This window comes from Silurus aristotelis (genome assembly GCF_946808225.1).
Source record: "Silurus aristotelis genome assembly, chromosome: 11".
In the NCBI taxonomy this organism is placed as follows: Eukaryota; Metazoa; Chordata; class Actinopteri; order Siluriformes; family Siluridae; genus Silurus; species Silurus aristotelis.
This window is the reverse complement of record NC_139584.1, coordinates 9,720,985-9,748,513: the sequence shown is the minus strand read 5'-3', so window position 1 is coordinate 9,748,513 and position 27,529 is coordinate 9,720,985. Positions and strand designations below refer to the sequence as shown.

At 39.3% G+C, this 27,529-nt stretch overlaps 2 protein-coding genes across 8 annotated transcripts; both read right to left on the bottom strand.

The window, feature by feature from the left end:
• Positions 1-1,582: 1,582 nt before the first annotated feature.
• Positions 1,583-5,550, bottom strand: tuba5 (tubulin alpha 5). 3 transcript variants are annotated; one of them, XM_083553597.1, is made up of 5 exons: positions 5,372-5,550; positions 3,418-3,640; positions 3,086-3,234; positions 2,301-2,981; positions 1,583-2,147 (listed from the first exon to the last, which is right to left on the bottom strand). In XM_083553597.1, exons 1-5 carry the CDS (start codon positions 5,372-5,374, stop codon positions 1,854-1,856), a joined length of 1,350 nt encoding a protein of 449 aa, XP_083409723.1. In that variant the 5' UTR covers positions 5,375-5,550; the 3' UTR covers positions 1,583-1,853. The 3 variants fall into 3 exon arrangements, with proteins under 3 accessions (XP_083409723.1, XP_083409722.1, XP_083409724.1); XM_083553596.1 differs by lacking the exon at positions 3,418-3,640 and adding an exon at positions 3,691-3,916 and having other exon boundaries at positions 5,372-5,515; XM_083553598.1 differs by having other exon boundaries at positions 3,418-3,916; positions 5,372-5,511.
• A 1,527-nt stretch (positions 5,551-7,077) lies between these two features.
• klhl12 (kelch-like family member 12) lies at positions 7,078-27,179 on the bottom strand. 5 transcript variants are annotated; one of them, XM_083555382.1, is made up of 12 exons: positions 26,987-27,179; positions 24,829-25,078; positions 19,053-19,206; positions 14,025-14,242; positions 12,885-13,034; positions 11,451-11,565; positions 10,900-11,006; positions 9,867-10,062; positions 9,267-9,425; positions 8,951-9,049; positions 8,672-8,858; positions 7,078-8,369 (listed from the first exon to the last, which is right to left on the bottom strand). In XM_083555382.1, exons 2-12 carry the CDS (start codon positions 25,009-25,011, stop codon positions 8,243-8,245), a joined length of 1,695 nt encoding a protein of 564 aa, XP_083411508.1. In that variant the 5' UTR covers positions 25,012-25,078; positions 26,987-27,179; the 3' UTR covers positions 7,078-8,242. The 5 variants fall into 5 exon arrangements, with proteins under 5 accessions (XP_083411508.1, XP_083411510.1, XP_083411506.1 ...); XM_083555384.1 differs by lacking the exon at positions 26,987-27,179 and adding an exon at positions 26,441-26,933 and having other exon boundaries at positions 14,100-14,242; XM_083555380.1 differs by lacking the exon at positions 26,987-27,179 and adding an exon at positions 26,441-26,930.
• Between the last annotated feature and the right edge of the window lie 350 nt (positions 27,180-27,529).

The following is a 27,529-nucleotide window of genomic DNA, read 5'->3' as shown; positions in this document are numbered from 1 at the left end:
TTTTGTAAAGTGACAGTCGCAGTTTGAGGAGTTTTTTTCATTAATCCGAGCCAATCAGCTCCACACACTATAATAGTGTTTACTCGCGCGGATGAATACGTCCAGGTGACCGGGACTAGATCTTTAAATAGACTCCTGGAAGCGTGTGATTGGATGCAGTTCTACTATGAGGCTGATGTAGAAGACTGGGAGGGTCCTGTAGACTGCACTGAGGAGAAGATCAAGAGTAGAGCAGAAGCTAAAGAAACCTGCAGACATCGGCGGGAAACCAGAACCTACTGAATAAAATACACTTTGGATACTACGTGTTTTTTTGTAGTACGACGGGGATGTGCTTGGAAATATTACAGTTTTTAGGAAATGTAATAGATGGGCGTCTAGGAGATGAATCGCCGTTTCGCATCACGAACCCGGAAGTGGCTGTAGTGAAAGAAGGCATTTTTAAAGTTTGAAAACGTTATACATGATAAAGCACTGAAAGATCCCAATATTACATTAAAGCGTCCTTCCTTCACACCAAGTGGATGAACAAATTCAGGTCATTTCTGTTTTAATGGAAACATTTCATCGTTTGAAGCTCCACAGAACCCATGTTGCAGATTCTCGTCTCCACTTCTAGGGAACTTGAAGGAAGCACTGCTAGACCTAACCTGTTTGTGGGCCAAGTTAATCATTTAAAATATTCAGTAGTTTCTGTGTTTTCATGTCAATATTCTAAAAGTTTAATTTCCTATTACAAAAAAAACCAGCCATTGATGGATTGGCATTTCTATCTGCAAATGACCACATACAAAGCATGTCGAATGCAGTATAAATAGTCCTTGGGTATGATGGTTTATCTTTTTACCAAATGTTCCCCGGTAAGGTTCTGCCACCCTGGCCAGGATGAAATGATAGAGATGGTATAGCCATTCTTCTCTGCAATGGGTTGGTGTGGCTGCAGGTTTATAATAAATTAAGCAGAATTCACCCGTGTCAATAAAACCCAGATTAACTGTTTAAAAGGTGGAATCGGGTGTGGCTACATTCTGCTTGGAATGAAACCCTGCACCCACATGGTCCATCTGCAAACAATATTAGACACTCCTGTTATATACCATGAAGTCTTGTATTTTCTATGTAGAATATTTCCTAATTATCAGTTAAGAGTATTTAAAAGGTATAGGTCACATGTCCAAATATTGTAGGTTGTGGTCTGTGATTGAGCTTTTTAATTCAGAGGATCACCCAGTCATACTAACCCTTTATCATCAAAGAAACTATTTTAACTACACTAAGGGCAGGGCACATTTTTGTACATGCATCTGACAGTTATTCAAACTAACCCTTTTTGTAACTTCACATTTGATAGGCAGTTTAGCCAAATTCACTCAATTGAATTACACAACAGTGTCCATGCTCTAATTATTGAAAATAAACCTGGATTAAATAAAGCAGTAGATGGATGTACTATATAATATAACATTTTGGACATTTCGACTGTTAAAGGCATTTGTCCTGAAAGTGACTGTCTGGTCTTGTTCTAAAGTAGCAAGAAACTTTCCATATTTAAAAAAAAAAAAAAAAAGGAAAAACCCAAACATCATTTCAAGGGGATTTATTCAGAAACATTGCACAGTTGATGGAAGAATACCCATGTAGACAGGTAGCAGTGTTAAGTAAAATGCCAAATAAACCAAAACAACTTGGGTAAATTCAGCACTTAATTGAACTCTGGAAAAACAGCAAGTGGAATGAACAATGTACTGTAGGACAGAAAAACACACAGAAAAGACAGACATTAGTTCCCTTCCCTTTGGGACAAACTGTGGCAGCCTGGCAGTGGGAGGTAAGTGCTTCTAGCCTCCTGGAGATCAATACTCTTCTCCTTCCTCTTCATCTTCAACAGAGTCTGTGCCAACCTCTTCATAATCTTTCTCAAGTGCTGCAAGATCCTCTCTCGCCTCAGAGAACTCTCCCTCCTCCATACCTTCACCCACGTACCAGTGCACAAATGCACGCTTGGCATACATCAGGTCAAACTTATGGTCCAGACGTGCCCAGGCCTCAGCAATGGCAGTGGTGTTGCTCAGCATGCACACAGCTCTCTGCACCTTTGCCAGGTCTCCTCCAGGAACCACAGTTGGTGGCTGGTAGTTAATGCCAACCTGGTAAAAAAAAAAAAAAAAAAAGGAATAGAGAATGATTTAAACTGGAACTCATGGAATTTATTGCTGAATCAAAAAAAAAAAAGTTATTTTCCAATAATTTTTTTTTTTTTTTTAATGTTGAAAATTGGTTATGTTTTCATTGTTCCTCACCTTGAATCCAGTTGGGCACCAGTCCACAAACTGGATTGAACGTTTGGTTTTGATGTTGGCAATGGCAGCATTCACATCTTTAGGCACAACATCTCCACGGTACAGCATACAGCAGGCCATGTATTTGCCATGGCGTGGGTCACATTTCACCATCTGATTGGATGGCTCAAAGCACGCACTTGTGATCTCAGCAACAGAAAGTTGCTCATGGTATGCCTTCTCAGCAGAGATAATTGGTGAATAGGTTACCAGGGGGAAATGGATTCTAGGATATGGCACAAGGTTGGTCTGGAACTCAGTCAGGTCGACATTGAGAGCACCATCAAAGCGCAGAGACGCAGTAATCGAGGAGACGATCTGGCCGATGAGCCTGTTCAGGTTGGTGTATGTTGGCCTCTCGATGTCAAGGTTGCGGCGGCAGATGTCATAGATGGCCTCGTTGTCCACCATGAAGGCACAGTCTGAGTGCTCCAGTGTGGTGTGTGTGGTGAGGATAGAGTTGTATGGCTCCACAACAGCAGTGGAGACCTGAGGTGCCGGATAGATGGCAAACTCCAGCTTTGACTTCTTGCCATAGTCAACAGACAGGCGCTCCATCAGCAAGGACGTGAATCCTGATCCAGTGCCTCCACCAAAACTATGGAAGATCAGGAATCCTTGGAGCCCAGTACACTGGTCAGTCTGAATAAAATTAGAGAGGTTAAAAAAACCTTTACATTCCAAGAACAGTGACCATATGTGAAAACCCCCATGTAGTATAATTTTTCTTTTATTTTTGCACTTACCAGTTTACGGACACGCTCTAGAACCATGTCAATGATTTCCTTGCCAACAGTGTAGTGGCCACGGGCATAGTTGTTTGCGGCATCTTCCTTTCCAGAGATCAGCTGCTCTGGGTGAAAGAGCTGCCTGTAGGTGCCAGACCTCACCTCATCTGTAGCAATACAGATTGCAAGTTTAGTCAAAAAACATTCTACCTACTCACTCTCCTTAAGTTCACTTCTAATTTTTAAATGTGGAAAAAATAGATTTCTGCTATACCACTTACATTTTGATACTACATTTTATATATAGTTATAAAGTCTTCATTGCCGTACCACTGCTTATACCAACTTACCAATAACTGCCGGCTCCAGATCCACAAACACAGCTCGTGGCACATGTTTTCCAGAGCCAGTCTCGCTGAAGAAAGTGTTAAAGGAGTCGTCCCCACCACCAACGGTCTTATCGCTTGGCATATTACCATCAGGCTGGATACCATGCTCTAAGCAGTACAATTCCCAGCATGCATTGCCAATCTGAACACCAGCCTGGCCGACGTGGATGGAGATACACTCACGCTGCGCACACACAATGCAAGAGAGGGAGGAGTGTTAAAATGGTTTCTTACCCACTACAGTGGGCTCCAGGTCCACAAATATGGCCCTGGGTACATGATGGTCTGAGCTGCTTGTATTGAAGAAAGTGTTGAAAGTGTCCTGACGGGAATTAGACAGCGACTTGGATTCCTGCAGCACACCATCAGCTCCCACACCATGCTCCAGACAGAAGAGCTCCCAGCATGCATTACCTATCTGAACCCCAGCTTGGCCCACATGGATAGAGATGCACTCTCGCTGTAGGCCAATAACAGCAGCAATCAAACTATGATGTAATTCAATCTTATTTCATGTCTAAATAACTTATACAATTATCACTTTTCTCCATAAAAAAAAAAAACGTCATTTTAGAGAAAGTTTGCACAGATACACCGTATTCAATGCAAACACAAACACATAGTTGGCTTTTGGAAACTCCACAGCCCTGCCTCGATAAAGATATGCTAGGAACAAAAGGTCATGTGTCCCGCTCCCAGCTTTATTTTAAACCAGGATGCAGAATCTTACCTCAAGACACACAGTCGAACGTCAAAGAAGCTACAACTCAAATGTTTCAGAATAAGGAGATACAAGTCACGCATTTATTGCAGGATACAACCCCGCTTACTGTTCTGGGTATATTCCAGATGAGTACAACTTGTAATTTGTTTTTTTTAAAGGACTTGCGCAAATTATCATTTCCAATTCAACCCAGAACGCTATTTTCCGTAGAGAAGTGCTAACAATTTATGAAAATTAGCACAGGACAAACTCAATTTATGGTTATTATAAGTGGCTATGTCTATGTACAAACTAAGATGGGAATGAGACATTAGAAGAGTATTTGGGGAATGAGAGCGCGAGGAGACCAAAGGTATTGAAAGCATGCGCGTGAACCGAAGCGGACAAAATGAAGGACGGCGATGAGGAAGCGCGTGGCGCGCGCGCGCACGCATATCTCGTGCATTAAAGTCCAACTTCCTCCTCTTTTTTATAACCGTGAATCATTATACCGAAAAAAGGGCCATTGACAAATTAGTACAAAATCGTTTGTCCACGACAACTTTTCCTCTCTATATACACAGCTAATTTATGTTTCAACTGTTGTAAAGCTTTATAGATTTGCGAGTGAAAATGACGGAGAAATGGCCCGAGGCAAAGATTTCACAAGTACTCTCAAGAACAAGGAAATGACTGACGTTCAGCTAAAAAGGGCGACAGGAAAGAGAGCCGGCAAAAAGACACACCCGAAACTTTAACAAAACAAACAAAAAAAAAAAGTAAAAGTTCAACTTTCGACAGTCTGACTTGAAATTCGGGTCTTCACTGCAAGTTTTTTTTCTCCTCTCCCATCCCCCCCTCATTCCCCTTATTGAAGGGCCTCAAACATTCCGCCAATCCCTCCTGAGCACAATTACAGCTCGGTTACACAACCCACTGAAAAAAATCAATAAATATAAAGTGGAAAAAAAACAACAAAAAACCTTCCACACTCGCATTGTGTTAATGTCGCGGTTAAAATCTAATATATTGCGTATTTAAAAAATTTGAATTGCACAGAATATAAATGAGGCGTGTTGAAGCGTGATGTGTATGTGTAACGGCTCGCGCTCGGGCCTCACCTAAACGCTCTTTTTGGCGCCTTTTCTGCCCCAACTAACCGTCATCAGATTTAAACCAAAAGATTAGGGATACACAGGAAAAAATACTTACCATTTTGGTGAAGTTTTTTCGAAAAGGCGAGCGAAAAGATTCGAGTTTAAACGCGAAACGCGCGTAAAATGAAAGAATAAAGACTGACTCGTGGCTCCGTTGACTACAGACGCGCTACGTGTCTCCGCCAACACAGCAATAGGAGAAGTGGCGCGCGCATCCCGCCTTTATGCTTGTGCGCGCGGAGAAGGCGCCTCCTTCTCAGCCGCGGTATTGGCAGAAGCGCGCGACCGCGCCGGCCTGTCCGCCATGCTATTGGTGCAGAACACAATGACTCTTTCAAACATAAAAATGTAGAATATTGCGTAATATTTTTCGTTAAACCCGACCATAATATACACTAATATATATTATTACCCCGAACAAGCATCGTTTTACCGTTTATATTAGTTATTTTATACATATTTACGCCCTTTATGTAGAAAAGAGGGCGTTTCTCTCTGAATTTCAAATTTCGACAGGTAGCTACTGTTCCTGTCGCTATATCTTTTAAACGAACCTATCAGAAGCACTTCCAACACTGGATAGTACCTTCTCAGACCTGCCTGATTCATCTGGATGGAGATCTCTTTAACTAAAGCCCACTCAATGCAGTTGAGGATTGTTGCACATGAACTGCCTGAGGATCCTGAGAATTGAGAATTTATAGTAAATTGTAATTTACTATACCAGTCTGCTACAATGGCTCAGGACTGCAAATTGCATAAACAGTTCTTAAATTGCATTTAAGGACCAATTATGAACAGCACACCTCAACAATAAACAAACTATAATGAACAGACATTGGGTGCCACTCAGATGAGGATGGGATCCATTCAGATTCTGGTTCCCTTTCAAGGTTTCTTCCTTATAGCATCTCACTGTCGCCACAGGTTTGCCCATCAGGGATAAACTTTTAAGGGTTAATCTTATAGGCCCTAACAAATAAATTCATAAATTATAATCTATTTATCTCTGTAAAGCTAATTTGGGACAATGTCTATTGTAAATGCACTATACAAATGAAACGGAATTGAATTAGAGTTGGAAAGATATGCCCATGAAAACGTAGTGTGCCATGATTGGACTGGAGGATCCTGAGAGTTTGAGGTATATCCCTAAAACCCACTAAACACCTTTGGGATAAAACTGGAACCCTGAGTGCAACCAGACCACCTCATTAAAAAGCAATACTCGTTTGCTTTAATACCTGATTGCTTTTGTATCTTAAATGACCAAATCCACCCAGCTGTATTAAAAAATCTAGTGAAATAGAAGAGCAAAGTGGCCATGACACCTGGAATAGAAAAGTTTAGAAAAATTTTTTTTAGTCACTTGTGGGAAAGCATTTAACACCTTTTGAGTATTCGTCCTGTAATGATGTGTTTGTACAATTATAAGCTTCTTCAGTATCTTCCATCACTGCATCAGCATACATGGCATCTTCCCACATACTATTCCATTTTCACATATACATTTTTTGAGGGAAAAAAAAAAAATCAGGTCCTTTATTTTCAGTGAGGTTGGAATTTGTGCAGGTTGACAATCATGTGATGTCACTATTCGCAAAAACTTTTTTACCAAAATGAATCTAGAATGTCTTAGCTTTAATCGAGACCACAATTCCATCTTTTTACTTTATGAATTAGTAATACAGTTTGATCTATCATTCAGACATGTTAGCTGCCTCTGGATGTTGGTGATGGAGAGCCAACCGATGAGATGAAAGACATTTATTACACTTGGTAGTAAACTATTCAACTTACAATAATGTCAGTCCTGGCACCATACATAATGCAAAACATCACAACAGCAAATGCTATTGGCCACTCATAAAAATGAGCATACTTTATAATGCAAATAATTAACGGATAGTCAAGATTCTGGGTTAAACGAACATTTAAGTAAATCCATACATTCTTTCAGATTCACATTTAAAAGCACTGGAAATGGAAAAAAAAAACTGCTTAATACATACATAACTGTGTTCACTGTATTGCAATCCTGATGATTTAAAGGTACACCAAGTAACTCCTCCTTCCCACCCCATATTTTTTTATTATTATTAATTTCAGGCATCTTAGCTCACGAAAAGGCTGGTTACATAACTGTAAAAAGGCTTGAAACATCCTTCATTAAAGAAAAAAACCCAAACACTTTTACTAGTGTTAATGTCATTTTCTTAACATTTATTACTACTTACTGTACCTTTAAACATGAGGCAATAAATAGGGTTCTTACTCTTAGTACAAGCTAGGAGACTTAGAAAGCAGGAAAGGACATTAAAGACATTGGTGCCAACATGGAAATCTTGTACATGTTCCAGTCACAAAATCAGAGACCTCTTTCTTTACAATCCTAACATGACCACATTTTCAATCAAACCTTGTACTCCTATGTAGCAAAGCCAGGAGGCATGTGGTGTAACGCTGAAATATTTGGCCACAAGGGCAATAAGGTATAAAAGCAGCAACCGCTGAAGCACACATTATAGTAGTGTTCTGCATTTGTAGTCTTTTAACACATCAGTAGTTTAAAATATTGCACTTTTTTCGACTTCATCCACATGAGCCTCAAAGGATAACCTCAGACAGAGAACAGGACCACAGGGTAATCGCTGAAGAGTGCAGACATTTTGGCAGACAAGACAGTGTGCCCATTATAAACACGGCGACACAACGAAAGTCTGAATTTAAAATGACAGCATAACAAGGAAAAGTGGTGTTCATGTGATCTGTGTTTCCAGGTTGCTTCCTCTTCCATGCTAATACACGTGGCACATAGTCATAGCAAAAAAAAAAAAAAAAAAAAAGGTAAACCAGTCACAGGCGTTAGCTGCCAATCAGTACTCAAAAAACCAATCCAGTCTTTGCATGTTTAGTGTCTGGCAGATCATTTTTCTCTGAGCACACAAACTCCTGCATCACAGCGCTGTGTAGCCATGGAGGTCACTACCTCCCAGCTGTCCAGTACAGGATCGTAACACTCAATACTGCTGAGCAGGGAGTTGCCATCATATCTGTCAATGAGGTAGAGGAAAAAATCATGCAAGCGATGTTTATTTAGACTGTATTTGTCCTATATGTACAAAAACGATACCCGTACATAAATTCATTAATAAAACCCTGCAATGTAAATTATATATATATAGTTGTAATTACAGTCTAAGCTGCATTTGTACTATTGTGTGCATTATGTGTGGAGTGTTTGTCTACTAAAACTCTATTACTGTGCATTATATCCTACACATTCAGATTTTTTTGGGATGTCAGGCATATAAACAAATATAATCATATATAAGGAAATAATCATAGACCTTACCCAGCAATTGCATACAGTCGTCCCCGAAGTACGGTGGCTCCAACGTAGCACCGCGGAGTAGTCATGGGTGCCACAGTTGTCCAATAGTCTGTCCGGATATTGTATACTTCTACAGAGGACAGGTGAGCCGTACCATCAAAGCCTCCAACTACGTAAATGTGGTCATTTAGCAGAGCTACCCCGGCACCTGCAACACAGGAAACAAGCAATACAATGATCTAGTAAGTGTTGTAACAAATGAAATGTAAAAAAAAAAAAAAAAAATCCATAATTGCAAACCTGAACGTTTGTTGGCCATTGGAGTGACGCTGGTCCAGTGACCAGTGTGTGGGTCATAGCGTTCCACTGAATTAAGGATGTTCAAACCATCGTAACCTCCTGTTATTACATAACAGCAATAGCATTCATAAATACATTTTTGTCTTGTATGTGCCCAGTAATCATGTAAAAATGTAATCCTTTCAATATACTACTTTTGAATGCTTCTGTTACTGAAGACTTTAGTTAATGTAAGTGATGAGCTTTTACTTTTCCCATTTTATCTCTAATGATATGCTAGGTGAATTATTGTGCAGATTGAGCTGTGAACACAAACCCAAGCAATAGATGAGTCCACTGGCCACTACAAGCCCAGCTCCTTCTCTAGCTGTCTGCATATCACCCAGCATGCTCCACTGGTCAATGTTTGGGTCGTATCTCTCCATGCTGGTGTGCCGCCGACTGCCGTCAAAACCCCCAGCCACATAAATCATGTCTGAAAAGGAAACATGGTTAGGTTATATAATTTGATTATGAATTACAAAAGCAGTAACATTTTCTCTATATGTTTAAGAGTCTCTAAACCGAAGCAAATGTTATCGCTTTAAGTTATAAGGAATATTACACACACACACACTTATGCGATTAACTGGAATCAGGCAGCTCTAGACATCATTGTGTGTGTTTCTTTATTTGTGCAAATAACAAAAGATGGTTCTATGGTGGATACACCACATAAAACGCTTTGCGCAATCCACAGACTAACATTTCATGTGGCAATTAGAAACTCATAAAACGTGCTTTGTAGGCAGGTCTAACGACTCGATTTACCAAACGAATTTGAACTTGTTTCACTTCTACACTCCAGTGTAACTGTATGTATTTAAACATATTGCCTGAACGTAAAATGGTTTATCAAGCATGAAAATGAATGCACCTCCTAACGTAGTTGCTCCTGCCAGACCTCGTCGAACGTTCATTGTGGCGACGGTGTACCAAACTCCGTCTTCATCTGCTGTGTAGTCCAAACACTCGACTGAACTGAGACGTGAGCGACCATCATAGCCTCCGATCACATATACGCGGTCATTGAGGGCAACAGTGGCGACGTAGCGACGTTTTCGTGCAATGTTCTGGAAAAACGAAAAAGTCTAATGATTGGCTGTTGTAATTGTAAAATTTTTTTTGTCCTGACTAATCACTGGGGCAGTCTATATAACATGAGAGAAATAAAACATGGCTTAACAACAATTTTCAAATTATACACAAGTCCATTTTTCAATTTTCCTAAATCCTAAATCAGACATCCAATGTTAGAACATTTTTTGCTTTTATGGATGGAAGACATTGTGTTTGTTTTATAAACAGCACATTAAAGCCTTTTTGACTCCGCTATCACACCTGCCTTGTGGGTTTGTGTTCATAAGATTACTCGTAATTCAAGGATATCAATATTCCAATCATAAAAGGTCCTCAATACTTTTCAACTGTGTACAATTCCAGCCTATTTAATGTGAAGCTGATGCAATCCCATCATTTAAAATCATTCTGTTCCCTAATGTGAAATTGTATTGTAAAACATGGACGGTTTCTCAGACAAATAAACATTTTTTTTAACCTCTCCCATCCCCCAGACCTTGAACCTCCAGATACTCAGGAAATGCAGCACACATAGCAATGAAAAGATAATAGTGGATCATATGACCACGGCTCCGCCCTCCGGCATGCACTTCCCATGTGAGAAAACACAGTGTGGAATGTTTTAAACTAGCCTAAGGTTTTATGACAACTGTAATGCTTTAACTATACATCTGGGCATGTTTTGAATCCTCTAATATATTTATGTTGATTCTACATTAAAAACCCTGGAACAAATTCTTTTTTTTTTTTTTTTTTTTTTTTTTTTTTTTAACTATCTATTGCATGATGTAATGGATATAAGCAGTAAACAGTCCTAACTAATCACTTACTGGTAGAAAACTCCACTCTTGGGTTTTGGGATCATATTTCTCTACGACATCAATGGGTGACTGCTGACTGCCAAATCCACCGATCACCAACAGCACTTCTTTGGCACCTGAAACCAATTAATTTGATTTAGTTTCAGGAAAACTATTTGAATCTGAAAATATCAGGGTTGATAATGCATTTTACCTTACATATTACATGACTACAAAAATACATTATATGGCCATAAGTATGTGGACACCCGAGTGCTTGTGAAACATTCCATTTTAGATCTCTTATGAGTCTCTTATGAAGTCATTACAACCTATGGATATTTTTATGCTCATTCAGCCTTAAACAGAGTTATTGAGGACAGGCACTGATGTTGGAAGAGAAGGCCGGGAACACAGTCGGATTCACAGTGTTCACTGTGGATGAGGTGCAAGTCATTCAAACTTCTCTATGCTGGAACATGTTTGAACCACGTCAATTAGATCTAGTGAAGGACAATCTTAATATTACAGCATGACAAAAATATCTATTGAATGATGCAGAACTGAGTAAAGAAGCAGACCTAGTCTGGGTTGTGTTCGAGGCCCCTGCATCTCACTGCGTAACTCAGGCCTCAGGTGAAACTTCTTGGCTTCATCCACAAGGTCCCGACAGGCTAGGCTACAACGTATAAGTGGCTTTGGGGGAGAAAAGAGAAAAAAAAAAAAAGTTTAATTGCCATTTAAACAAACAAACAAACAAACAAACATTTAACTATTCACACAACTAGTCACATGTCATTGCAGGTGTATGTCTGGGTGTAATCATTGAATGTAATTGTAATTAGACCTGAAACAATTTCTTGAGTAACTTGAGTAATTCGAATAAAAAAAAGAAAAGAAAAAAGCACTTAGGCAAATAATTTGCTTTGATGCTTCATTTAGTACATTTAACTACACACAAAGCAGTGTTTCCCCCCGGACCATTATTACTGACGCACCACCAGCTTTTCCATAGTTTGGGATCATTTCAAACTTAAACATCATACAGTGTGTTTGCCTTTTATTCTTAAAGTAATTTGAAATCTCTTTTGATTGTTTTATATATTATATTTGCATTTTAATGTAATATGGCAATGAAATGTACTAAATGGGTTTTTCACAGATATTCTTGTATGCAATTTCAACAATACAAATATAAATTTATTCAATAAGGGAAACTGAATACTTTTTTTTTTTTTTTTTTATAAAGAGACCCGTCTTATTTTATTTTGTATATTTAGTATTGCTCTTAAATCTCTCTTTAGTATTGCTCTTCTTATCCGATTACGCCATTATTCAAAGGAATAATCGGATAAATACTCGGTTACTAAAAAAATCCATAGCTGCAGCCCTAAATGTAATTACAACTACTAGGCATTTACTAAAATATTAAATAAAACGGTATATGTGTATATATATATATATGTGCCAGCGGTGAGCGAGTGGAGGGCGGAGCTGGACGGAACGAGCGGTAGGAAACACCTGCAGCTGATAAAACTAACCAGTGCGCTCGGTTTCAGTCCGGTGATGCCAATAAAGAGGAGAAAGACACCAGCCTCGGAGAGAGAGAGAGACACTAAGCAGAGAAGAGCAGAGGGTCGCCGAATGGTGAATAAGCGGGTGCACTCGAGTGGGTGCTAATGAGGGAAAGTGTGCTGATCCGCGAGTGGGAGCTAGTGGACTTCACGTGGAAAGGCGTACCAAACCGCGAAACTGTAAATGATCCCCGGCGTGAAAATAAAAGCGAATAAAGAAAACTCTGCTTGGTGAACTTTTCCCTGTTGCAATTGATTAGGACTTGATGTAGGCATGAGGTGATTAGGAGGGGAGAGCAATATCAGATCTTTATATCAAACAATATTCACTTTAGGAATGTATAATGTGTACTCTCTATAGACTTTCACCAGGAACCACTAGACACTAACATAAAACAGCAGGAACTAGCGGAGTCGAAAACCACATGCAGAGAATCTGACCTCGGAGTCAATAACGTCAGTGATGTAGCGTGGCGTGAGTAGAGGCATGCGCACAAACTCCAGCATGTCCGCCAGATATGGCTCTCGTTCCTTCCTATTGTGCTTTACCCAATTTAAGACCGCCTCAAACACTGGCTCCTCAGAGTCCACCTAACACACACACACACACACACACACACACACACACACACCAAATTAAAGTAAATGTACCAACAAAGCTGAGAGGAACATTCTTTTATTATTTAAAAAAAAAAAAAAAAAAAAAAAAAAAAAACTCTGTCTAATATTACTGCCTAGCCCTCAAAGTTACCTGAGGAATGTGGAACACGTGAAACCGATAAAGGGTCAGACCTTAATACAAGGCAGTACAGAGCATTAGAAACCCACAAGTCAAATGCGCTTTGGCTGTAAAATATATGCTTTAGAAATGCTATGAAAAACAAAAGATTTTGAAGTAAAAAGTTATAAATCTTGTACAGGTGGTTATATTGATGCTTTCATCTGAGAGTAAGACAATGTGTTAAGTAAAATAAATTAGCAGTTAAATGTGTTAGCACTTTGTGACAGAGAAATTGGTTAAACAACACAGGGGGTATTCAATAAATATAAAACAGGCTCACGCTTAATTTTCATGTTTGAATTTTTATAACAAGACAAATTTAAACTTGTGGACCTCCTCCACCACCCAACACTGTTAAACTGGCCTGAACTGGCTTCACGTGTGCGGTTCGTAATGAAGCAAGTGCGTGCCAGATCAAATGATGTCTCAACCTTCATAACTGACTTACAGCCTCTGAACAGATAATGAAAAATCCTGCCTCCAAACAAACAGTTCCACTATGCCTAACCACTATTCTTCTCTATGATGAAAAGCTCAGAGCTGTGCATAATTAAATAAACTGAACAGTAAGCCACTGAGCAGGAAGTTCTATTTTCCCCAACAATATTAGCAGAGTTTATCCATATGTAGGCCAAACACAAGTACTGCATATTGAATGGATGCAAAACAGTTTTTACAAAGTTTGTGACAGATTAGCTTGTTGTGGCTAATTCTAAGGGTGGGAAAATAAGTATGATTAACATTAACACAGAAGGTGTAGCTGGGGTCTGCCATACTTGCTTATCTTGAATTTGCCCTACCTGAATCTCATCACATTTGATAAGCTTTTCCACTTCACTTTGACTGAGAAGCATGAACTCTTCATGTTGCACCACCTCGGAAAAGTGCTTCTGTGAAAAAAGCTCTGCCGCCTGCATCAGGTCCACACAGTTGTGCGTATCTGCAAAGTCTCGGATGCCCAGACAGTTGGATGGGTCTAGCTGACTGTTGAGAAAATCGCAACATGCCCTCTTCACCCCTGAAGAGGGAGAAAGAAAAAATATATATGCAGTATTTAAAAATAAGATAGTAAGAATGAAAAAGCCAAGACTTTAATCATTTATATAGTGTTCAATTACTATTAGGCACATGTACTTAAATCCAAATAACCATGAGTAACTGAAGCCCTATTCTGGGCAGAGCAGGCAAACCAATAGAAACTTAGCGTCAATAAGAAAGTCCATAACACAATATACCCAGGCTGGGAGTATATAAAAATAAAACAAATGCATCATTCATTGTGTGTAGTATTTACACAAGTAAACTAGAGGTGGTCGCTCAGTGTTTAAGGCATTGGAATTTGGATCGGAAGGTCACAGGTTTAAATCCCACCACCACCGAGCGGTCACTGCTGGGCCCTTGAGCAATGCCCTTAACCCTCCCTTGCTGTAAGTCGCTCTGAATAAGAGCGTCTGCCAAATGCCCTAAATGCAAATGTAATGTAATATAAACTTGGGAGGACTTTCCAAGGAAAAACTAAATCAACAGAAGATAAGTGCAAGTGCCAAATTACTCTTAACTAACCAAGGCTGCTTGTAGCAGCCATTATGTACTTGTACAAATGTAGAAATAAAAATAATAATACTTTGTGCATTTCAAATGGTGTTCAAATGATAAGTGATACTGTGTACGACTTCACTGTGACTAAACTTAATCAAATATAATTATTCCATGTGAAATTAACAGAATAATTCCACAAAAAAGGCAAACTATTTTGACACACACAAACTGCACTTAAACAGTAATGAAAGCTTGCAGTAGGTCATTTCCTGTTGTTTGCTTACAAGCACAGGCTTGTGCTTTTCTCCATCATGCAGAATCCCCCTGTGCTTCAGAACAACAAAAAGCTTTGTGCAAACAGATCACCTCCAGCGAGCAGATGAGGACCATGTGTCTGCCCTTTTCCCTTTAACATGGCAGAACCTCATCAAAAACGTCCCTGAAAATCTTATATAGCCAATAGCACACAAAAATGTAAAAGTCTTTATTGGAACGTTGTCTCATTTCACTGTGTACTGGGTCAGCTATATATATATATATATATATATATATATATATATATATATATATATATATATATATATATATATATATATATATATATATATAGTAGAAATGAGAATTAATGGCTTCTTGGCTTGTTTTAGTTGTTACACATCCATTTTTGGAGTATTCAGATAAAAATGAAAAAACTCAAATATACACATTCACTAAAACTAGACAGGACCTGCTGCTCTTATCATGCTTAAAGACTCAGTTTCAGTGAGCATTTGTTTTTCATCCTGGCTGGAACTCAGTGTGGTCTTATGCATGTGCAGCCCATCTGCCTCAAAGTTTGGTATGTTGTGTGAGCTGCTTCTCTGCTTGTAAACTAAAAAACCTTCCTGTCATCTCAGTCATAAATAATGTTGCTTGATGCAAACCTACAGTTTGAAGGCTCTTGATCTGCATGGTGTCTAATTTTATGCATTGAGCTACTGCCACATGATAAGCTGTTTAGATAACTTCATTAATGAGTAAGATATTTCAATTAAGGCAGACAGGGAGTACACATTCTGATTAGTGTACAATATACCCAGAACAAAAACAACAAAATTAATTTGATTCCTTTTCAACACTGCCAAGTGTTGAAGATGCTGGGATTAACAGTACAAAACACAGAGGACTGTACACACAAAACGCACCTTTAAGCACTCGGCTTTGTATTGTCAAGTCAAGTTTATTTCTATAGCGCTTTTCACAACAGACATTGTCCCAAAGCAGCTTTACAGAATTTTTTATATTGTGTTCATTAGTAGTGATAAATCTACTATACAAATTACAATTAGCAAACAGATGTCATTTTTCAGACAATTTTTTTTTCCAATTTTTCAGATAAAATTGTATCAAAATGGTTTGCTAATACATAGAATTGTGGCTACCACTGCTAATCTGTTCCAAAACATAGCAGTAGTTGGCAGATTATAATAAAACGTGACAAAGTCACTGTCAGTTCTCCTTTAACCTTTATACCAGGGTTTTCCAAAGTAGGGGTCACAACCTCATATAGGACCAGTTGATTTACAAAAGAGGTCCGGAAAGAATTAAATACAATAAATTTTAGAAATATTGACGATGGATTATGAGTGCTAATACTTTTGGATGTTACTCGGAATTACATTCAGGCAACTACATGCAAATGAACAAATGCTATTTTAGTCTTATTTTCCATCGCAACAAGCTGCACTAGTGTAGTTTAGCCAAAAAAACTGGACACATGTAATACTCTAGACAATTACTAAGTACTAACACCAACCGGTTTTCCTGTTATAGTTACTGTTTGTACTACATTTTAAAACCTCTCATGTCGCCTTCAAACCCACTGGTCTGCTCATGTAAATATAACTAAAGTAAGAGGAACTGAGTGTTTAAACTTGCTGTCTATAAAATCATGAAACATTTTACATTTCCTGTTGGAAACCTGACAAACAGGAATGCTTTGGCTTTAATGTGCTGTATAGAGAAAATGATTATTTTCCAGGTGTAAATAAGGACATAAGAGGCTTCAAAGACAAGAAAGCTTTAAATGCATGTGCACTGCTGCTGCATTTAAACCAGGCTGCATTGCGCTTGGTCGTGTAGTTGCAAAAAGTTATTATTAGTATTTGTTAGTATTTTTTTTTTTTCATTTTTATGACGATAGTGATGCAAAAAAAACGTAAATTTCTCGCCAGCGGTCGAAAGAGTTCAGTTTTTCCCGGTGTTAGAGCACATATTTTTTTTCTGTGTTTTTGATGTTTCAAAGCCCAGTTTTAGCTTTTGTCTTTCTCCTTTTTTTTAATCCGAGTCGCTGGTCGTGGGACACTGAAACAAGGCGCTTCCTGCTCCGCCCTTAAACCGAGCACATATGTATGTTGCCAAATACATACATTTTAGTAATTTAAAAAGTGAAACAAGTATATTATATAGATGCATCACACACAGACTGATGTGTTTCACGTGTTTATTTCTTTTAATTTTGATGATTATGGCTTATAGCTAATGAAAACCCAAAATTCAGCATCTCAGAAAATGAGAATATTGTGAAAAAGTTCAATATTGGAGTCTCGTGGTGTCAAACTCTAATCAGCTAATTAACTCAAAACACCTGCAATGGATTTCTGAGCCTTTAAATGCTGTCTCAGTCTGGTTCAGGCTACACAATCATGGGGGAAGACTGCTGACTTGACAGTTGTCCAGAAGACGATCGACACCCTGAACATGGAGGGTAAGACATAAAAGGTCATGTATACAAGCACATTATTGGAAAGTTGAATGGAAGGAAAAAATGTGGTAGAAAAAGTTGAAACAAAGCCCAATTCAAGAATTTGGGGAGATTTACAAAGAGTGGACTGCAGCTGGAGTCAGTGCTTCAAAAGCCACCACACACAGCCGTATCCATGGGCTACAACTGACGCATTCCTTGTGTCAAGCCACTCCTGAACCAGAGACAACGTCAGAGGTGTCTTACCAGGGCAGAGAACAAAAAATTTGGATATCAAGGTCCCAGAGTCTGAAGGAAGAGAGGAGATTCACAGAATCCAAGTAGCTTGAGGTCCAGTGTAAGGTTTGCTGTCAGTGGTGGTTTGGGGAGTCGGGTCATCTGCTGGTGTTGGTCTACTGCGTTTTATCAAGTCCAAGGTCATCACAGCTATCTACCAGGAAGTTTTAGAGCACTTCATGCTTCCCTCTGCTGACCAGCTTTATGGAGATGCTGAATTCATTTTCCAGCAGGATTTGGCCCCTGCCCACACTGCTAAAAGCACCAAAGGTTGGTTAAATGACCATAGTGTTGGTGTGCTTGACTGGTCAGAAAATTCACCAGACCTGAACCCCATAGAGAATCTATGAGGCATTGTCCAGATGAACTGAAGGCCACTGTCAAAGAAACCTGGGCTTCCATTCCACCTCAGCAGTGCCACAGACTGATCACCTCCAAGCCACGCCGAACTGAGGCAGTAATTAAAGCAAAAGGAGCCACTACCAAGTATTGAGTACATATACAGTAAATATACACACTCTTCAGAAGGCCAACAATTCACTAAAAAAATCATTTTCTTGGTCTTATGAAGTATTTAGATTTTTTGAGATAGTAAATTAGTGGGTTTTTGTTCATTGTAATCAAAATGAAAGGAAATAAACACTTGAAATATAACAGTCTTTTAAATGATTTTCTAATTTATTGAGATGCATCTGGATATTTTGTAACGTTTTTATTAATTAGGGTACTGTAAATTGCTGGTGCGCAAAATTATGTACTGTAACAATATTTTTAAGTTATGATGGTAAAGCATCTCCATCGTAAGTCTGGGACTACTTGTATTATTATGGGTCTGTACATATGAAACATTAATCTTCATAACTGTACTCTACTATATGTTGCTTAGGAGATCAGTCCGCTGCACAATCTGACATTTTCATAGATTACATTCTGCATTAAATCAAATCTAAAACAGACAATAAAAAAATTCAACAGATTACAATACAAATTACTTCTTCTGTGGATGGAAAAAGCCTTGTCTATATCTCCAGTCTAATGTTGCCATTCCCCTCAGTGCATGTTTAGATTGCTATAAAACCTGTTTATATTTCTACATCTGGTGCATGCAGTTAGGCAGAAAAGGCGATTATAAGTTCTGCCTAACATGGTTTTAACTGAACCGAGTAGTCTTGTACCGACAGGTAGAAGCATCAGCAGCATAACCAAAGGTATGTGTGGTGGGCAATGTTCCTGTCACATTCTCTCAGGAAGCCATTTTGTGAGTGTTTACCTTTAAGCTGGAGCAGGCAGGCAGCAGGAAGCAGCTCCTGCACATTTTCTACCGTAACCAACACCGTCTCTGTGTAAACAAAGTCCAGTAGGATCTCCATGGTGGAGGCTGTAAGACCCTGAATGTCCACAAAGGACTTCCCTTTCTCTGCCAGCTAGAAGTGAAAAAGAAGAGAGGGCGGTTGTTAGAATTTACAGTACAACAACTTATACCGAAGAACAGATGCATTATTCGTTTTGATTGGTCAAAGAATTTTGTGTTTGAAGGGGTATTATTTTTGTGTAATTCCAGCTGTAACAAACAATACGTTTATCATCATGGGCTGGTTATTGTTTCTATACTAATACAAGTCCCTGCATACGATCTATGACTGCTAATAAAAATATTGTTTAAATATTATTTTACAAATAATCAGTGGTAACACTGTTAGAAGACAATTATTGTATTTTTGTGTAAAGACTCTTGACTGTAGCCCTCTGTACACTGCAGGTCACACTGCTTTTGAACCCAAGTTACCCAGCACAGAAAAGACATCATGATAGAAGATTGTGCTTTCCAGGGAGAGAGCGAGAGCGAGAGCGAGAGAGAGAGAGAGAGAATAGGGGGGATTGGGGGATTATCACAGACATAGCATGAATGAGAACAGGAACTGTATTATCACTCGGATATTCCGCAACATAAAACATAACATCATAACAGCCACACTACAACTAAAAAGAAAGGAATAATCTGAGGTTGTCCACTTTTAAGTGGGTGAGTGGGGCATGATGTCGACACGTTTGAAACCTTTGGTATAATGCCTTACTAATATCCCTTACAAACTCCTTAATCCGCGGCTGCATTGTTTCTGAAATTAATGAGAAATTATTAAAACGTGGGTCAACTAGACAAAGTATAAAACTATGCCCCACAAATTAGCTTGAACCACTATTCTACAGGCTTCCTGCATTTAATCATACTACAAAGTCCCTCAGACATCTGTGTTCATATTGTTTTAATGACTCACCTGTGGTTTTCTATATTTGTTGCCCCATGCACTTTGCATGTCATTTGATAAACAAACACTATGGACGCTAAAGCGTCCATATGCAAATGTTTTAGCAAGATATTTCATTTCAATAACTTGATCATATAATAAATAACTAGCAAGCTCTTTATGCTGTTACACCTGCGTAGAATGTTACTCTGAATCAGGATCTAAATCTACCAGATGGGTGCATTCGATGTAAAGGACAATGAAACCAAACACTGCAGTCTGTGCAGGAGATGTCTGAACCAGACCCTGTATCTTAGCAAGCGCATTATGTGTCTTCAGGTTCTTAGGGGTGCCATGAAGGTCTAAAATGTTTCCCATTAAACACTAGTAAAATATAAAAAATTTATAAATAATACAATCACCACCCAAAAGAGAGATCATAAAAATCTACCTTTTGTTATGGAAGACAGAATACCTTTAGCTCTGACTATATTTAAAGGTACTAGGCAGCTTAAAGGGGTGCAAATGAACTCGGACATGATTGATATGAGAATATAACATTGCAAATACAGTGTCCTGCATCTATTTTATGATGCCCAAGTGATTTGGTACCTGGGCCTTCAGTGGGGACTTACCCGACTTAGTTCACCTCTTAATACCACCATCACGTCGCAATTATAAAAACCAGCAATACAAAAATGGCATTACAGAGAGAGAGAGGCATTTTACATATTGAGGGTGAATATAATTTTACTAAAGCAAGCTCCAAACCTCTACATTACAACCGCAACTGTGCCACCTACATCATCTGGAGCAGGTCAGAATCAATATTTGTCTAATAACATGCCAAAACAAATTTTTTTTTATAAATTACAACCTACTCACTAGAGATGCATAGTCATAATTTGCTTCACTACTCAGAGGCTGTAAGCCAGTAGTACCGCTCATATTCACTGGCCTGAAAGCGGCGAACAAACCCTTTCCCGGGCTGAGACAAGCTAGCTAGATTTGGGGTAGGCCGACCTCTCCTCTCCTCACAATGTCTAGCTTTTCTTCAAAATGTATTTTAAAGTATTTCCGAGACCAAATTAATTTCTCTTTCTCCGTCAGCCATTGTGGGCATAAAAAAGTCCAACTCAGATGTATTCATGTGTGCAGAGCGCTACAGACGTGTTTTGCCAGTCGAATTTGGGCAGATTAGATTGACCTGGCAGCACATAAAGGCTGAAATCTGATTGGACAAAAAACTAACATCCACATGCACGCACTGGAAGCACTGCAGCCAAGAGAAACGCTACAAAATGAAGAGGATAAACTGTTGGGAATAAATTAATACAATTTAATTGAACAAATATTAGAATTTCGGTAGTAAATGTAGGTAAGTGCTTCTGGCCAGCAGAGAAAGCTGAAAGAGATTGGAGAAGGTATGGTGTTGGCAGGGGACAGTGTAGCTATACAGCATCAGATGGTGGTCTGTAAATGGCTTTGGAGGTAAAGAAGAAGAGGAGGAGAGTGAAGACTAAAAGAAGAATAAGATGGTAGAAACTGAAGGAGGAAAATTGTAGTGTGAGGTTCAAGGAAGAGGTCAGACAGGGGCTCGGTGGTGGTGAAGAGGTGCTGATTGATTGGGCAACTACTGCAGAAGTGATAAGGGAGACATCTAGAAATGTACTTGGTGTGACATTTGGAAAGAGAAAGGAAGACAAAGAGACGTGGTGGTAAAATATGGAAGTGCAGGAGAGCAAAAAGAGAAAGAGGTTGGCAAAACAGAATTGGGATCGACAGAGTGATAAGAAAAGTAGGCAGGAGTACAAGGAGATGCGGCAGCAAGTAAAGAGGGATGTGGCGAAAGCCAAGGAAAAGGCATATGAGGAGCTGCATGTGAAGTTGGACACTAAGGAGGGAGAAAAGGATTTATACAGATTGGCCAGGCAGAGTGACTGAGCTGGGAAGGATGTGATGCAATAAAGGTTAGAGCAATAAAGGATGGAGATGCAAATGTGTTGACTGGTGGAAAGTCGGTTGGACCAGATGACATACCGGTAGAAGAATGGAGATGTTTAGGAGAGATGGCAGTGGAGTTTTTAACCAAGTTGTTCAACAAGATTTTTGAAGGTGAAATGATGCCTGAGAAATGCAGATGGAGTGTGCTGGTACCGATCTTTAAGCATAAGGGAGATGCGCAGACATGCAGTAACTAAAGGGGAATTAAGTTGATCAGTCACACCATGAAGTTATGGAAAAGAGTAGTGGAAGCCAGGCTGAGAGAAGAGGTGACCGTCTGTGAGCAACAGTATGGTTTCATGCTGAGGAAGAGCACCACAGACACATTATTTGCTTTGAGAATGTTGATGGAGAAGTATAAAGTCAGAAGGAGTTGCATTGTGTGTTTGTGGATTTAGAGAGAGGGTAGGACAGGGTGCAGAGAGAGGAGTTGTGGTATTGTATGAAGAAGTCAGGTGTGTTAGAGAAGTATGTGAGGGTGGTGCAGGACATGTATGAGGACAGTGTGACAGCAGTGATGTTTGCAGTAGGAACGACAGACTGGTTCACAGTGGAGGTTGGACTGCATCAAGGATCAGCTCTGAGCCCTTTCCTGTTTGCAGTGGTGATGGACAGGTTGACGGACGAGGAGTCTCCATGGACTATGATGTTTGCGGATGATATTGTGATTTGTGGTGAGAGTAGGGAGCAGGTGGAAAAAACCTGAAAAGCAGGAGGTACGCACTGAAGAGAAGGGGAATGAAAGTCAGTAGGAGTAAGACAGAGTACATGTGTGAATGAGCGGGAGGTGGGTTGCAGTGGAGTGATGCGGTTGCAGGAAGAAGATGTGAAAAAGGTGGAGGAGTTCAGGTACCTGGGATCAACAGTGCAAAGTAATGGAGAGTGTGTTAGAGAAGTAAAGAAAAGAGTGCAGGCAGGGTGGAGTGGGTGGAGAATAGTAGCAGGAGTGATTCCTGATAGAAGGGTATCTGTGAGAGTGAAAGGGAAAGTTTATAGGACTGTGGTGAGACCTGCGATGTTGTATGATTTAGAGACAGTGGCATTGAGTAAAAGACAGGAGGTGGAGCTGGAGGTAGCAGAGCTGAAGATGTTGAGGTTTTCGTTGGGAGTGACGAGGATGGACAGGATTAGAAATGTTTATTAGAGGGACAGCGCATGTAGGACGTGTTGAAGATAAAGTAAGAGAGGCCCGATTGAGATGGTTTGGACATGTGCAGAGGACCCCTAATAGCGACCCCTAATGGGAGAAGCTGAAAGAAGAAGAAGAAGAAGAAGAAGAAGCAGCTTCATCAACACAGTTTATGTGAAAAGACTCTAATGTTACTTTCAGCACACTGATCTATTAATAGAATGATATTAAGGAGAAACACTGATTGATATCTAATTAATTATCATGAGCCCAAAACATAATCAACAGATTTTTTTTTTCAACAGAATCACGCAAATAAGGCCATAGGTGTTGTGGGGAGATCGAGTCAGGAGTTTTTCCCCATCATCTATTACTCTCAAAATGTTCTGCTTGCTGTTGAACTGATGCTGAACTGTATGTTCGTGCTAAGTAGATACCACCAACCAGCTATGGCTTAAATGAAGCTCTGGGCATGCCTTCACCCAACGTCTCCACCATTGATTAGTATCAGCTTTGAAAGGCTCTTCTCTGCTTCAGCTACCATCATTGTATGAGTAAGATATTCTCAGAGCAGTACATTTCTGAGCTCCATTTCATGTATAAATATCACTCTAAATGCATATATTGCACAATTAAATACACACCATTGTGCACAATTTATCAAACTCTCAGAACCAAGAACCAAACAACTCCTTGGCTATTTGTAGCCACAAGATACATACAATGTTTATATCCTTATAATATATGTCTTGTAAATGAGCCTTTTAAGCTGCACTGGAGATTCCCCATTACTGACCTCAGTTCAGGACCTAATTAGTACAATCACAAAAATCCTTTATCACATCAACTCAATTAAAGGGAACCAAATCAATAAGTGCTGTTTAACTACAATCCAAGTAAACTAGTGAGGCTGTAAATGTTTTGTTGCTGCACACATTATGATAAACTACATACTATAAATTAGCAGGCAACAAAGTATAACCCAAGTGATATACATTTCATTAAATGCATTAACCTATACTATAGATATAGAGTTGCATACACACCCTTATTTTCCCCCATACTTCTTTTCTACCCCCTTCGGGCTCCTTAGGGTTTAGACCTTTTTTAATCCATCATTTTTATATAAAATGAAATTTTTTTTTCACGTGGGCGCCTCGTGACAGCCAACCCCACACACCCGCCTCGGCAAGATGCCGCCCTGTGTGGCTGCCCAAGTCGCCTCTGTTCAAATTCACCACTGCCAATCAGCAATCAAAACAAGTTTAAAACAGAACGCGTGCTCTACCCTGATTGGTAATTTACTGCGTGTTTGACCAGTTAAGTTTTTATCCACTCATAAATAAAAAAAGAACGACTGATTTTTGCAAAATGTAGCTGAGTAAAACGTTAAATATTGGACTTTGAGATTAAAGTAAAAGTCTCCCCCAATGTAAATACTTAAGTACAGATACACAAACAAAAAAAACAGTACAGTAACTACTTACATTTACTTCGTCACTGTCCACCACTATATATATATATAGTTACACTTTTATTATACTTTTTGTAGGCGGTTTGACTTCCCCTAGTGGTTTGAACGAGTGAAACAGAAAAACAAAATGTGGCATGAAACCTACACTACAATGCAGCACAACATAACAGGCGTGTTTGTCCTTTATATTTACCTCACTAGTGAACATGGCACAGAAGTAATCACTACAGGCAGCCAGCACAATGCGGTGGGCAGGAAAGTCTGTATTCTCCACTCTCAGGGTGATGTCACACAGAGTGTTGCTCTTTCTTAAGGCGTTCATGGCATTCAGGATGGACTTGGCGTGCGAATTGGTCATGATGTCCTTGGGCGCCATGACAACAGGCGACGGAGGGGAGTGACACTTCCACAGGCAGTGCAGGGTGATGGAGTATGATGTGGATCTGTGTTCATAAAACAAAACATCTCAGGCTGATTGCGTTCTCACTACACATGTGGACAAATGGCAAGCAACAAATAATTTATATTAGCACAGATTTATATTTACATAAAAAATTTTTTTTATAATAGAACATAAAATTTAACTATAAACATGCATTGTGAAGACGGTTCTATGTAAAACAGCCCTAATCCAGTTAATCCCTTGTTAATTCGATACCAATATCATTGATCAGAGTATTAGAGGTGTGCATGACCGGACTACTAGTGAAGATATTTCCTATATTCAGACATGATCTATGCTAAATCCATCCTATGCTGATCAACAAGATCATCAGGGACACACTTTGCACCCGGATGGGTTTTCCTAGTGCACCATTTACACACACTTTACATCTACATTTAGTATCCAACCAGGGATCCTGTGGTGAGGGAAGACATGCAGGTAGTTGGGTTAAAAGAAGCAGATGTAGAGGACAGGGGGGGATGGAGAAGGATGATCCCTAATGGTAGAAACCGAAAGAAGAAGTAAAAGAAGAAGAAGAAGAAGCTTAATCAACTCAGTTTATGTGAAAAGACACTAATGACTCTAATGTCACTTTCAGCACACTGATCTATTAATAGAATGGACTCAGGGATCCTGTGGATGCCAGACAGATTACATGCATCTATGTGAAGACAAATCTGCCCCGAAAAAGAGCTGAACAGACAATAGCAAGTGTTAAAACATTACATCTACAGTGTTTTTCATGACTTCATCATTCTGGTTCTAAATAATCAAATACAGTAGTGAAGCAGTGCATCACAGAAAATGACAACACTCAAAGAACAATAGTTCCTGACAGTTCGTGAAGCATAACTATCATCTCCAAAACCACATTTTTGTACCAAATAGATCAATTGAGCTTAAGTTTACTAGACTTACTGTTCACCAGGTCGTGTATGGACTTAGCTAGTTAGCTCCTCAGAAGACATTTCATGGTGCACTGTTTTATATTTTGACATTAAGCTCGTGACTGTGGTCAGGTTCAAGGTCTGAACTCTCGTTATGGTACAGATGATATAATTAGAAAACATTTAGCAGTTAACTGGAAACTTAGCCAGTGCAGACAGGAAGCATTTTGGATAGCAGTTAGCCACATCTGTTAGCCTGTTAGCTTAAACTACCTACCTAACATGTTAGCCAGTTAGCCACCTAGCCTACTTAAAACCCCGGATAAATGTACAGCTTTACAGCTATGACTGTGTGGTCGTCATGTCATGTCATGGGAATGAAAAAAATACACACTAGTTATACACACTAGTAAGAGTAAGCGAGCGCGCGCGCGCTCGCGCGCACATACATACATACATATACACACACACACCAGCTCCGTGTCGGGTGGAAATGGACCGTAAGTGCTACACCATCCGCCCTAGGAGCTTCACATTCCCGTAGCACGACTCAAATCCTCAGCTGAGAGAATGGACTGGAGAAAAAGCAGCCCCCAAACGCAACCATGAAAAGAAATCCTCAATCAAGCATCTTTGTCCAAACAAGTAATCCTGCAAATCTGGGAAAAGTTGGCTCATGTGACAGTGCGCGGAGCTGCAACTTCTTCTCAGCCACAACACTGCGCGTCTCTACGTAACGGGATCAAAGCAAAGACCGAGGACAGTCGGGAGAACCGCGCCGCCATCTTTGTGAGGGCAACTTTCTGCCGCTGACTTGGAAAAAGTTATCATTTCTACCACTGACTTGAAGAAAGTTCAACTTTCTACCTGTAAAGGCACGTTTCTACTGCAATGATAGTCTACTGTTATGTTAATAAGGGCAACTTTTTACATTATTTAAAGGGGGCAGTTTTATACCACCGTTATTAAGAGTGCAACTTTCTATTGCCATCTTTAATAGGGCAATTTCATACTGTTACCTTAGTATGGGCAATTTTCTACCGCCATCTTAGAAAGGGCAAATTTCTTCTCCATTCTCTTCCTCTGTGATACCCGATTGTTATATTAGTGCCCCCTTTAGGGCAGTTCCTAATGATGTTTATTTGGTCATGCATATTCTAAAAGTATGGTGAATATTTTGTTTATCATATACTATAGTATAATCATTTGTTCTTGAAAAGTCAAACAACATTATTTTTAACTTCTTTTGTTGCACTGCTTTATGACAATTGCTTCTTTCCTCTACAGGGAATGTTAAGAGTTTTGAACGATTTATACATTACCAGAACATTACGAGAACGTTAATAATTATATTAATATTTATAAAAAAAACAAATAAATAAATAATGTGCAACCAAATGCAGATGATCTACTGTATAAAGAAATGCAAACTATATAAATACACTCCTGAAAAAAAAAATCTAAAAATGTCATCATTAATATCTAATTAGCTAATGTTGACTTCCATTACATTTTTTATTATTATTTTATTTTTTATTTTAAATAGAAATGTTTGGAAAATA